This window comes from Chrysochloris asiatica, unplaced genomic scaffold, assembly GCF_000296735.1.
Source record: "Chrysochloris asiatica unplaced genomic scaffold, ChrAsi1.0 scaffold00073, whole genome shotgun sequence".
NCBI lineage: Eukaryota > Metazoa > Chordata > Mammalia > Afrosoricida > Chrysochloridae > Chrysochloris > Chrysochloris asiatica.
Genome location: NW_006408591.1, coordinates 3,308,973 through 3,322,361, shown reverse-complemented (window position 1 = coordinate 3,322,361; position 13,389 = coordinate 3,308,973). Strand labels below are relative to the sequence as shown.

At 45.0% G+C, this 13,389-nt stretch overlaps 1 protein-coding gene across 1 annotated transcript in view; it reads right to left on the bottom strand.

Annotated features, from left to right (window-relative positions):
* Positions 1–3,075: 3,075 nt before the first annotated feature.
* ADRA1B (adrenoceptor alpha 1B) overlaps positions 3,076–13,389 on the bottom strand; it is an 89,107-nt gene continuing 78,793 nt past the window's right edge. The window contains exon 2 of the mRNA XM_006864921.1: positions 3,076–4,192. Coding sequence (XP_006864983.1) covers positions 3,585–4,192 — 608 coding nt within the window. The 3' untranslated portion in view covers positions 3,076–3,584. The remainder of the gene's footprint in view (positions 4,193–13,389) is intronic.

The window sequence follows — 13,389 nt, the reverse complement described above, 5'->3', positions numbered from 1 at the left end:
ACCCTCATGATTGCATTGTTGTCGTTAAGTGCCATTGAATCAGTTTAAATGCACAGGAAACCTGTATAGGGTTTCCAAGGAGCAGCTAGTGGGTTTGAACTGCTGACCTTGTGGTTCACAGTCCAGTGCTGATCCCATACATAGTACCACACCAAAAGTCCAAAAATATACATATGTTGTTGTTAAGTGCTTTTGAGTTGGTTCCAACTCATAGCAACCCTATGTTTGGTGTCTGAAGAGCGGTTCGTAGGTTTGAACCACTAACCTTGAGATTAGTAGTCCAGTGCTTATGCTACAGCACCACACCAGGACTCCATGATTTCATTAGCTAGATCCTCCCAATGTCCCTGTGAAGTATATACCTTCATTATCCCTATTTTGTAGCTAAGGAAACAGAACTTTAGACTTGAAGTGAGTTGCCCAGGGTCACATGGTGACTAAGTGGTAGAGGTGGGATCTGAGCCCAGGTGTGTAGGACTAACTTGCCAAGCCACTTGCCACTTTAATTTGGTAGACAGATTTGCCCCTCTTTATGTCCTAGTGAGGTGACAAATGACTCTGCTTCTCCTCCCCTTGCTTTGGCCCTTTCACTTGGAACTCAGCAATATTTGGGTGACTGGGGAGTATAAAGCAGGGCTGCTTTTCTGCCAGTTGGGAGGTCTTATCGACTCCAGTGGTACTTGATTAACTCTGGGACTAGCCTGGGGCCTGGCCATAAAAATGTGGTCTGGAGAGGCCAGTATAACGCAGGTTCTGGCTCAGGGCAGATCTGGAACCCAGCTCTGTTTGGGAACGAGAGCCCCTGCGTGGCCAACTTTTCTCCTGGAAAGAGGCAGCAGGCTGCCACTGCCTCTCTGTCGCCTGGGTGGCCTCCAAGCACTCTGAGGTCATCAGAACTGAGCAGCCCAGGAAATGCCTTTGGAGCCTGTGGCTTTCAATTGCTGAAGTTCAAATTATAACTTGCATCTGTCCAGTGATTTGCAGTTCAGTGTTTATACCACAATTACCTCATTAAATCCTTTGTGCTTGCTTATAGGCTATGATGAACATATCTTTTTGATAGCTGGGGAAACCGAGACTGGAAGAGGCAAGATGAGTTACCCAAGGTTGTACAAAGCTAAGACTTAAAATCCAGGTCCACAGAATCCTGGTGTGGATCAGCATTGGACTGAGAATCACAAGGTTGACAGTTCAAACTCACCAGCTGCTCTTTGGAAACCCTATACAGGGTTGCTATGAATCAGAACCGACTTGATGGATAACACTTAACGACAACTTACCCAAACTCCCATTCAACTAAACTAGGCCTGTGCTTTTCCAACTGCATTCTTTAGAGCCCTAGGGTAGTTGAGGTGGCCAAAGGAAGGGGTTAAGGAGGAGTTGGAGGAGGACAAGGGGTGAGGCTCTGTTTTCCTTTCCTTACTTCACTCTGGATTCTGTGTAAGGTAGGTTTGAAAGAAGATTTGTGTTGCCAATAAAATGTTTTTGGATGATTGCCTAAATTGTTCTTTCTTCCCTGGAAATGAGGTTCAGGTTCTTTTTCCTAGACCTGCTCTCTATGATAGGATAGACACAACCCTAGGAAGGCAGCACAGGGAAATGTAAAAGGACAAGACAGAGGTGAGAGATCTATGGCCTACTCTTAACTTTGGTGGGACTTGATCAAATTATATACCTCGGTTTTTCTAGCTGTAAAAATTAGGGGACTGGCCCAGATAATCCTGAAATTCAGTTTAGCTGAATTTTGCTTACTTAAGGGATCTTAAACAGAGTGACACATCTGAAATTGTATGACAATGTACTTTTTTTTTGGATACTTGTATGTTCATTTTTTTTTTTTTTTTTCTGGAAGGAGTGTCTGTAGCTTTCATCAGTGTCTCAAAGGATGTGCATGAAAAAACTCTGGTTTAGACAATCTCCAGCAACTAAAGATGAGGGATTATCTAGATCCAGAAGCTTAAGGAGTCCTAAAAGTTAAATAGAGTGTTTGGCCTGGTGATGCTCAGGAGTGGAAGGGAACCAACCTGGTGCTGCGGAAACAGAAATACCACATGTGGGTGGCTTTCACAAGCAGAGATTTACATTGTCACAGTTTAGGAGGCTAGGCGTTCTAATCCAGAGTGCTGCCTCTAGGCTCTGGAAGGCGGGTCCTTGGCTCCTTAAGGTTTGCTTCAGGTTCCTTGGGAATCTCTACTAGTTTTGACATCTATCTTACTCCATATCTGCTAGCTGTTGTTGTTAGGTGCCATCGAGTTGGTTCCTATCCATAATGACCCCATATACAACAGAATGAAACATCTTTGGGTCCTGCACCAGCCTCATAATTGCTGCTATGCTTGAGTCCATTGTTGCTGCCACTGTGCCAATCCACTGAGTGTGTGTGTGTGTGGGGTCTTCCCTCTTTTTCTGCTGTCCCTCCACTTTATCAAGCAGGATGTCCTTCTCCATCTGCTTGCTAGCTTTCATGTATGTAATCTCTTTTGTATCTCAAAAGAGATTGAGTTAAGATATACTTTATATTAATCCTGCCTTGTTAACGTAAAGACAACACACTCCCAAATGGGATTATAAACACAGGCATAGAGGTTAGGATTTACAACACCTGTTTTTTGGAGAACACAATTCAATCTTAACAAAGCCCATATTTGGTTCCTCTGTTCTCTCAGGGGACAGGCCTATGAAGGTGCTGGCCAGGGAATGGTGGCAGGATTGTCACCCTAGGGATCAGGCCTGATCTTGACCAGTGTTACTCCCAGCAGGAATAAGCAGCAAGAGGCCTTAGATGCTGATGAGGGTCAAAAACAGGCAAGCAGGATTTATGGGGCAAATCCAAGGGCACACGTTCTGCCAAAGGGCAGCTATCATAAAAGCAGAAATGAGGCCAAGAGATCCAGGAAGAAGGAAAGACCCTTGATCTATTTGTATTGGCTGCTGCTTCATTGTGAGAACAGGCCTTCCGCTGGTGGAGGCTAGAGAGCAGAAGCAAAGTGCGATAAGGCACCTGGGACTGTGACAAACCTGAGGGAAATTCAAGACTCTGACTGCCACCACATTCACAAACGACTCAAAGCCACACAGGAGAAATAATCTTTAATATCAGACTTTGTTTCCACATCAAAAGTCCCACCATTCAGTGAAGTACAAGGAGGGGCTTGAGAGGTACGAAGTTACAAGACAACAGCGCCTCCGGCTGTCCCCTGGGCGCACACACGCTCTGGCCCCACGCGGGCCGCCCGGCACACGCACACATGCAGACCACAGGTACACCGCACAGACATTCACCTGTACCCAGGGTTAAATACATGTAGAGAGAAACTCGTTTATATATATACAGAGAGAGAGAGAGGCGTGAATCCCGGACGGCGTCGGGTCCCCCAGGCTCTCAGCATGCTCGGCCCAGCTCTCCGCGCTGTACCTGGCACCCATGCCCCTGCCAGAAAAGCAGCTGCCCCTCGGCCCGCCCCCCTCCCCTTGGTTCCCCTTAGGGCCCGTGTCTACAGGACGCTGACACTCCCCTCCCTCCCTCCGCCCGCCCACCCCCCACGACGACTCCTCCCCAGGGAAAGGAAGCTGGGCGGGGGGCCCTAATACTGCCCGGGCGCCAGGGGCATGTTGGTTTTGAAGCCCGGTTGCCCGTTGGCCACGTCGGCCGCTGCCTCGCAGCCCCCGTTGCTGGCGCCCCCGTCGGTCCCGGGGCTTTCGGCCTCCGCCAGGAGCTTGAAGGTGAAGAGCGGGCCCGAGTCGTGGCGGCCGCGGCGGCCCGGGGGCTCCGACGCGGGCAAGCTCAGCAGCGCACGGGGCGCCTTCCACTCCGGGAAGGCGCACAGCTCGAGCGACGGCTGCGCGCCGCGGCCCAGGTAGCCCGGGCTCGGCGAGGCTGAGGGTAGGGTTCGCTGGCTGCCGCTCAGGCAGCTGCCGCTGTCGTCCAGCGAGTCCTTGCGCGAATGCGAGCGCTCCAGGGAGCCGCCGCGCGTCCACGGCCGGTAGGTGTAGGCGCAGCCGCCCAGGCGGCGACGGCGACGGCGGCGGCGGCGACCGCGACACTGGCACCCGAGGATGCGCATGAAGGCGCGCTTGAACTCCTTGCTGGAGCACGGGTAGATAATGGGGTTGAGGCAGCTGTTGAAGTAACCCAGCCAGAACACCACCTTGAACACGTTGTCGGGGGGCTTCAGGGTGGAGAACAGGGAGCCTGCAGGGGGACGGGGTTGGGGTGGACAAGGACAGAAAGAGCAAGTTGTGAGTAATGAGGCCCTTTCCTCAACATCCTTTGCTGAAACATTGTCGCCAGGCCTTTTCTGCTGCCTGGAATGATCGCCTTCCTTCCATCTCAGAACAGCGAATCCTGTGTTCATTTTAGTACCAAACTCAACACTTCCTCTATTCTTTGAACCTTTAACCAGCCAATATCTCTGGTCTTTTTTAAATCAAGCAAACAAACAGATTTGATAAGTCACAATATGTGTATAGGAATCCTAGGTGGTGCAAACAGCTAAATGCTCAACTACTAACCAAAAGGCTGGCAGTGTGAATTCACCCAGAGGTAACTTGAGAGAAAGGTCTGCCAACCTGATTTCAATAGTCATTGCTCTACTCTATACACGTGCAGTTGCCATGAGCCAGAAACGACTGGACAGCAACTTATTACTGGTCACTGTTTAAAGTGCGTGTACATAATTTAGCTGTTTGCACCACCTAGGATTCCTATACACACATTGTGACTTATCAAATCTGTTCTGGAGCACAGATCTCAAAGAATTCTCACATAGACCCATAAGGAATGTTAGGGGAATTTCATGGTGCATTGTTTGTGGTGACATGGAGTTGGGGGAACTCGGGCTTCTTTGACAGGGATTATGAAAGTTAAATGGGGTGGATGTATAGCATGGAGTTTATATAGCACTTAGAAGCCCCAGATGGCTTGTTCACACAGCAATCAGAAAGGTTCTTAAATACATTGTCCTTAGTGAAAAAAAGTAAAGGAGCTCTGGTAGTATAGTGGTTACAAATCGGGCTGCAAACTGCATAGTCAGCAGTTCAAAACTACCAGCTGCTCCGTGGGAGAAAGATGAGGCTTTCTGCTCCCATAAAGATTTACAGCCTTGGAAACCCTGTGCAGGGTCACTATGAGTCAGAACCGATTCCACAGCACATAATAACAACAACAAAACAACAAGTGAAAAAGTAGGAAACAATGGGATTTATAACATAGCACCATATAAGTCCTGGTGTGGCGCTGCAAGTTAATGCGTCTGATTGCAAAGCCATTTGAACTGCAAGGTCGGCAGTTCAAGCTCACCAGCTGCTCCTCAGAAACCCCATACAGGATTGCTATGGGTTGGAACCAACTCGACAACACTTAATAACAACAACAACAATATAAGTGGAGTCCTGGTGTGGCGCTGTGGGATAATGCATCATAGTACGCATCACATTACAAAGTCATTTGAACTGCAAGGTCGGTGGTTCAAGCTCACCAGCTGCTCCTTGGAAACCCTATACAGGGTCGCTATGGGTTGGAATTGACTCTACAGTACTTAACAACAACAACAACCATATAAGCAACACACCAAACAACCACTCACATATTTCAAGAACACTTACAAATAAAAAAATACACATGAAATACAAAATGGTTGCCAAAGCGTGAAGTGGAGAGAAATGGGATGGGAATACTTAAAACCAAACTAAATACACTGCCATTGAGTCTATTTTGACCTATAGATTTCTGAGACTGTAAAACTTTACAGGAAAAGACAGCCTCATCTTTATCATGTTGAACGGCTGGTGGGTTGGAACTGTCCACCTTGACGTTAGTTGTTGTTGTTGTTATGTGCCGTGGAGTCGGTTCCGACTCATAGCGACCCTGCACAGGGTTTCCGAGGCTGTAAATCTTTATAGGAGCAGAACGCCTCATCTTTCTCCCGCGGAACCGCTGATAGTTTCGAACTGCTGACCTTGCGCTTCACAGCCCAGTTCGTAACCACTACACTTGAACTTCCAAACTTTCAGTTAGAAGAGTTCGTTAACCATTTACACCACTCAGTTGTTGTTGTTATGTGCCGTGGAGCCGGTTCCGACTCATAGCGACCCTGCACAGGGTTTCCGAGGCTGTTAATCTTTATGGGAGCAGAACGCCTCATCTTTCTCCCGCGGAGCAGCTGGTAGTTTCGAACTGCTGACCTTGCAGTTCGCAGCCCTATTCGTAACCACTACGCTACCAGAGCTCCTTATGATAGCGGTAACTATTTTCACTCACTCATTGATTTTTTGTTCATTCATTCTACAAATACTGAACATCTGCTAAGTGTCAGGTATTAATCCAAGTTGTGAGGATGCAAAGATGACTTGGGCCATGGTCCTGTTATTGGGAGCATGTTTGTCAACAGCTGATTACAATAGAACATACATGAAGGTCACGCTGTCACCCTGTGTTCAAGTAGTTTTTTGTTTTGGTTGTTTTTCTTTTAGGTGCTGTTGTTTCCGACTCATGGTGGTGGTGGTGGTGGTTATGCGCTGTGGAGAGAGATCCAGTAAGTTTCTGACTCAGAACTGCCCAATAGGGCTTCATAGGCTGCGATCTTTATAGGAGAAGACTGTCAGGCCTAGTGTCTTGTGGAGTGGCTGGTGAGTTTGAACCACTAACCTTTTATTTAGCAATTGAGCATTTAACCATTGCACCACCAGGGCTCTCTAAACATTTCCTTAATGATTGTCAATAGGTAGTCTCCAATTTTTGGCTGTTATAAACCGAATGGCCTCATTCCTTTCTCTACTTTGCACTTTTGAGGATTTATCTGTAGGATACATTCCTAAATAAAGAATCACTGGGTCAGTTCCACCTTTAAGTGCTGATAAATTGCCTTAAGAGCTGGTTGTACCCATTTACCTTCCCATGGACATTACCTTTACACCTCCACCACTCTGGGTTTTGTCAGTCTTTTTAATCCTTTTTGTCTGACTGGTGAATGATGACTTCACTCTCTTATCCCATTTACATTCTGGGTTTTTTTTGTGTGTGTGTGTGTGAATTTCAGCATGACAGGCTCACCCTTTTATATTTGGAATCAAACAATCCTGGCTCTTCTAACAGCAGTCATATAACTTCTAGCAAGTTACATATGACCCCTAAGCTTCACTTTCCTTCTTAGTAAAACAATAGTAATAATAGTACTTATCTCTCTGGGTTGTTGTGAGGCTTAAACAAGATAAAACATAACCATTTCTTATTAGCACACTGAGTATCAGGTGCCTGCTACACAATCAACTCTGCATTAATGGAAACAAATTTAATAATAATTATCAGTCTTATAAATCACTGATTGAACTGGCAATCTAATTATGTTGTTGTTGTTAAGTGCCATTGAATCAGTTCCAACTCATTATATAGCAACCTTATATAGGGTTTCCGAGGAGCAGCTGGTGAGTTTAATCACCAGCCTGGTTGTTCAAACTGACTTTTTGGTCCAGTACTTATCCTACAGCGCCACACCAAGGAAAACTCTTTTTGACTGAAGCCATGATATTTTCAATCACCTCATATGGAAATCCACTGGATTATTAACCATGAGGTCAAACCCACAAGTTGCTCCTTGGAAACCCTATATAGGGTCGCTGTGAGTTAGAATCTACTCCACGGCACAAACCAACAACAATGTATGTATGTGAAACTTGGACAGTGAATAAGAAGAACCACAGAAGAATCAATGCATTTAGAATATGGTGTTGGAGAAGAATATTAAAAGAACCATGGACTTCCAGAAGAACAAACAAATCTGAATCGCAAGAAGTACAGTTAGAATGCTCCTTGGAAGCCAGGATGCTGAGACTTTGTGTCTCATACTTGAGACATGTTATCAGGAGGGATTAGTCCCTGGAGAAGGACATTGTGCTTGGTAAAGTGGAGGGTTCAACAAGATGATGGATCGACACATCTGTTTCGTTTTGTTGTGCATAGGGTCACTATGAGTTGGAATCAACTCCATGGCACTTAACAACTACAAAGTATTTGGGAACTCTTGTCTGGTAACTTGATGCATCATTTTTGGTAAATTGCTTTCATTTGAGGGCTTCGTTTCCTTCCTTTAGTTGAGTGATTTGAGCTGGGTCCTTTCCATATTTAAATTCAGTCTTTGTAAAGTCAGAGATGAGCCCTGGTGGCACTGCTACGCACTGGGCTACTAACGACAGGTTAGCTGTTCAAACCCACTAGCCACTCCGAAAAAGAACGAAGAGGCTGTTTGTTCCTATAAAAGAACAGTCTCTCAAATCCTTAATAGTCGCTGTGAGTCGGAATCAATTTGGATGGCAATGAGTTTCATTTAGCTTTATCCCCTGTAGGATGAACACTCGACCTCAAGGTCGATTTGAACCACAAGGTTGGTGATTCATACTCATCAGCAGCAACTTGGAAACTCTATACAGGGTCGCTATGACTCAACAGCACTTGCTTGCTTCTCCAGACCTACCACTGGGCGGCAGTGTGGGTCAGGGACTGAACCGCTGGTAGCCACAGATTCCACACATTTTCCTACCTCTCTCCTTCCTCTCTCGGGCTGCGAAACTCAAGGCCAGCAGTTCGAAACTACCAGCTGTTCCGCGGGAGAACGATGAGGCTTTCTGCTTCCGTAAAAATTTACAGCCTCGGAAACCCTGTACAGGGTCGCTATGAGTCGGAACTGACTCCACGGCACATGGCCACCAAGTAATCATTGGCATTAGGGACTCTGCTTGCCTCCCTCCCTGCCCTGCCCTGGAAAAGAAGCCGCAGTTAACTAAGGAAGGTGCTGAGCCTCTTTGGCATGAACTAGAATCGGTGACAGGAATCTTTCTTCCTGGGCACCCAAGTCGACTTTTCCCTAGAGCGGCGCGGGATTACGCAGAGCTGCCAAGGGAGGGGAGAAAACACCCACAGGAAATAAATGTGGATTTCTGGAAATGCTCTGTGCTGTGTGGGAGTCAGGGCTGTGCTGGACTCTTTGACTTTATATTCACCTCCCTGTGCATGTCCCAGCGCCTGGCTCCACGTCTCTTGGTCTGTGCCCTGCATCTGTTAAGTGTTGTCGAGTCAGTTCTGATTCATAGTGACCTTGTATAGGGTTTTCAAGGAGCGGCTGGTGAGTTTGAAGCACGGACCTTGTGGTTTCAAACCGACCTTACGGTTCAGTGCTTTATCCCACAGCGCCCCACTAGAGTCATGGTTTCCCAGAACTGGGAAAGCTTCCTCCTTAACTGAGAAGCTCAGAGAGGGCAAGTGACTTGCTGGAAGTTAACAGGTAAATGACAGAGCTGTCCCCAGAACCTGTTCAGATGGTTATTGATTTGGTGCAACAGACATTTAATGAGGCAGTGGAGGTAGCTGGTTAAGGACCTGCTCAGACTTCACAGGTGAAGTTGCTGGTACTGTTGCTGTTGTTAGCTGTCACTGTCTTTCAGGTGGAAGTGCACACAGCAAATTCGGTTCCCATTTAACAATTTCTGCACAGATTATTCAGTGATACTGGTCACATTTTCCACAACACAGCATCATTTCATTCACTCTGTTCTGATAACACCATTTCCACTGCTTCGGTGTCCCTGCCCCCTCACCTTCTCATATTTGCTTCAATGTAAATTTTGATCATTTGGTTTTCTATGTTGTTGTTGTTAAGTGCCGTCGAGTCGGTTCCGACCCATAGTGACCCTGTACAGGGTTTCCGAGGGTGTAAATCTTTACGGGAGTAGAAAGCCTCATCTTTCTCCCGCGGAGCAGCTGGTAGTTTCGAACCACTGACCTTAAGGTTTGCAGCCCGATTCGTAACCACTACGTTTTCTATAGGTGATTTTTAAAATGAAACTCAGTATTCATGGGTGAGACTCTTTATTTTATGAGCCAATCTGTTATTTAGCTAAAAGGTGACCTCCAAGGATAGTTTAGGTTTAAGGTTTAAAGCATACTTCAGGGCAATAGTCTAGGGGAGCCTTCTAATCTCAGTGGGTACCATAAGTCTGGACTTTGTAAGAATTTGAGATCTGTTCAACATTTTTCTTGCATTGTATCAGGATCCACCTACTGTGGCTCTGATCAGAACTCTTGGTAGTGGTAGCTGTCTTCTGACCTCAGGATAGATGAGGCCATGGCTCATGTAGACTTAGACCTGTAAACTACTGCCTTCTCTGGATCTTTGGTTTCACATCTTCTCTTTTGTGCCATCGAGTCAGTTCTGACCCATAGCGACCCTGTGTAGGGTTTCTGAGGAGCTGCTGGTGAGCTTGAACCACCGACCTTGTAGTTCAAACAGCTTTGCAGTCTGGTGCATTACCCCACAGCACCAGACCAGTAGAGATCAATAATTGTATCTTTGATGGCCACTCACAAAACTTTTAAGATTCCGGACACTACTCATCACATCTAGGTACAGAACATACACTTTATGATCTACAGTCTACAGTTAACTGAGATGTCCCATCAAACCCAGAAAACCAATCTTGTGAGGTGTTTGGTTTTGCCCAAGAATTGGTTATTTCTCTCTCTCTATATATGTATTTGTACATGCTGCTTGGATAGTAGAGCATGAAGTGGGCAACATTATACAAACTTCTAAGCCATAACCAAACACCTTGAGGGAATGAGGGTTTGAGGGCTTAGGGCCATAGTCTCAGGTGACTTCTAGGTCAATTGGCATAACATAGTCCATAAAGACAATGTTCTACATCCTACTTTGTCAGGGATCATCACAAAACTGTCACATTACATCATTATATAACTGCCAAACCTCTGAGAATCATGACCCAGCCAAGTTGATACATATTTCTGGGAGACAATCCAATTTATGACAGGAACAGAGTGGGAGAAAAATATAGAACAACATTGAAAATAATGAAAGAGACCAGATTTACTGGTCTGATAGAGACTGATGGAACCCCTTAGTCATCCTTCACACCTGGAACTCAACCCATCCTGGAGATTGTCTTTCAGTCAAACAATAGACAGGCCTCTAAAGTGAACACCACCACCCGCGAGGAACATCTTCTTTAGAACAATCAATCATATGAGACAAAGAAGGCAATATTTGCCCAACAATAAAGTTCAGAAGGCAGGAAGGGGCAGAAAGATGGATGTCTGGAAACAGGGAACCCAGAAAGGAGGTGGGAAAAATACTGTTACATTAAGGGAATTTGTGACTAAGGTCACAAAACAAAATGTGTATAGATTATTGAATGGTAAACTAAATTTGCCTGGAAACTTTTGCACAAACCACATTAAATGTTAAAAAAGTTAAATATCTGTAGCTGTATTGGTAACTGTGTCTGTAACTGTCTCCTTTGTGGTATATTATATAAATGTCATTGGCTAAGTTTTTTGAAGTATACCAGGCTCTTCTTCCTACTGTCTCCTTGGAAACTTACTCATTATTACAGTAGCACCTAAGCTTCTATGGACAGATGGATGGTGCCAGCACATGTGGCACACTGTGAATTAAACTTGAGTCTCCCATATGGAAGGTGACAATTCTACCACTGAACTGGGTTCCAATCCTGCTCTGATAGGTCCTAGTTGTGTGACTTGGAGAAGCTACGTGAGTTCAGTGAGGCTCCGTTTTCTAGAAACTGGGAATGCGGATCATTCTTTTCTGTGTGGATGAGATGAGCTCCAAGTGGAATCACTCGATAAATGTAACTATTATGACTATGACTGCTGCTACTATAAACAATAGTGGTGCTGTAGGATAAGTACCACAAGGTCAGCAGTTCAAACCCACTAGCTGCTGTGCAGGAGAAAGCTTTCTGCTCCTGTAAGAATGGGCAGCCTCAAAAACCCAATACAGTGTTGTTATAAGATGGAATCAACTTCATGATATGGGTTTACTATGAATATTGATACTATTACTACTATTAATGCTGCTGCTGCTACTGCAAGTCCTACTACTATAATGATGACAAAAGATGATGAGGCCTCTGTGCTGACTCAGGCTTACCCAGGCCCAATGGTGGGCTCCAGAAGGTTCCTGAACATGCTGAAATTATAGCCAACATCCATACAATTTTCAGGGGAAGCTTCAAAGCTATTATCATAGTCTTAAAGGGTTAACACTCACCCATCTCAAGTCTGTGTGTTCCTAAGTGTCAGTCACTCCAGCACCTGTACATCATTTACATAACACTTGTCTAGATATCAACTCACTTAGGATCCATGAATTCTTATTAAGGAAGATTTTCATCACTATTCAGAAATCCTCTCATGTGCTATAAATAGAAGCTCCTGGTTGTTTTTGTTAGGAGCCATCCAGTCAGTTCCAACTCGTAACAATCTTATGCTCAACAGAAGGAAACACTGTCTGGTTCTGAGCAAATCTGACAATTATTGCTATGCTTAAGTCTATTGCTGCTGCCACTGTGCCAATCCATCTCATTGGGGTCTTCTTCCTTTTGATGACCTTCTACTTTACCAAGCATGATGCCCTTCCCCAGGGACTGGTGCCTCCTGAGAATGTGCCTGAGGTATGAGAGACAACTCTAAGGAACATCTGGCTGTACTTCTTCTAACAGAGATTTGTTTGTTCTACTGGCAATCCATGATGCTTTAAATATTTTCCTTACTCATTGTCTAACTTTCACATGCATATAAGATGACTGAAAATATCAAGGCTTGGGTCAGGTGCACCTTAGTCACACTGACATCTTTGCTCTTGAACACTTTAAAGAGGTCTTGTGTAACCACAGATCTGCCTAATGCAATATGTCATTTGATTTTTTGATTGCTGCTTGTGTGATTGTTGATAGTGGATCTAACCAGCATGAAGTCTTTGACAACTTAAATCTTTTCTCCATTTATCATGATGCTATTTATTGGTCCATTGGTGAGGATTTTTGTTTTATTCACATTGAGATGCAAGTCAGATTGAAGGTTGTGGTCTTTGATTTTTATCAGTAAGCGTTTTAAATCCTCTTCACTTTCAACAAGCAAGGTTGCATCATCTACCTATTGTAGATTATTAATGAATCTTTCCCCAATTCTGATGACATGTTTTTCTTCATATAACCCAGTTTCTTGGATTATTTGCGTAGCATACAGATTGAAAACGTATGATTCTGAAGGAATACAACCCTAACACATACCTTCCCTGATTTGAAACCAATAAATGTCCCCTTGTTCTGTTTGAATGGCTAACTCTTGGCCTATATACAGGTTCTTCATGAGCACAATTAAGAGTTTTGGAACACCCATTGAAAATCAGAACATGGAATGTACGAAGTATGAATCTGGGAAAATTGGAAGTTGTCAAAAATGAAATGGAACACATCAACATCGATTTCTTAGGCATTAGTGAGCTGAAATGGACTGGTATTGGCCATTTTGAATCTGACAACCACATGGTTTACTATGCAGGGAATGACAAATTGAAAAGG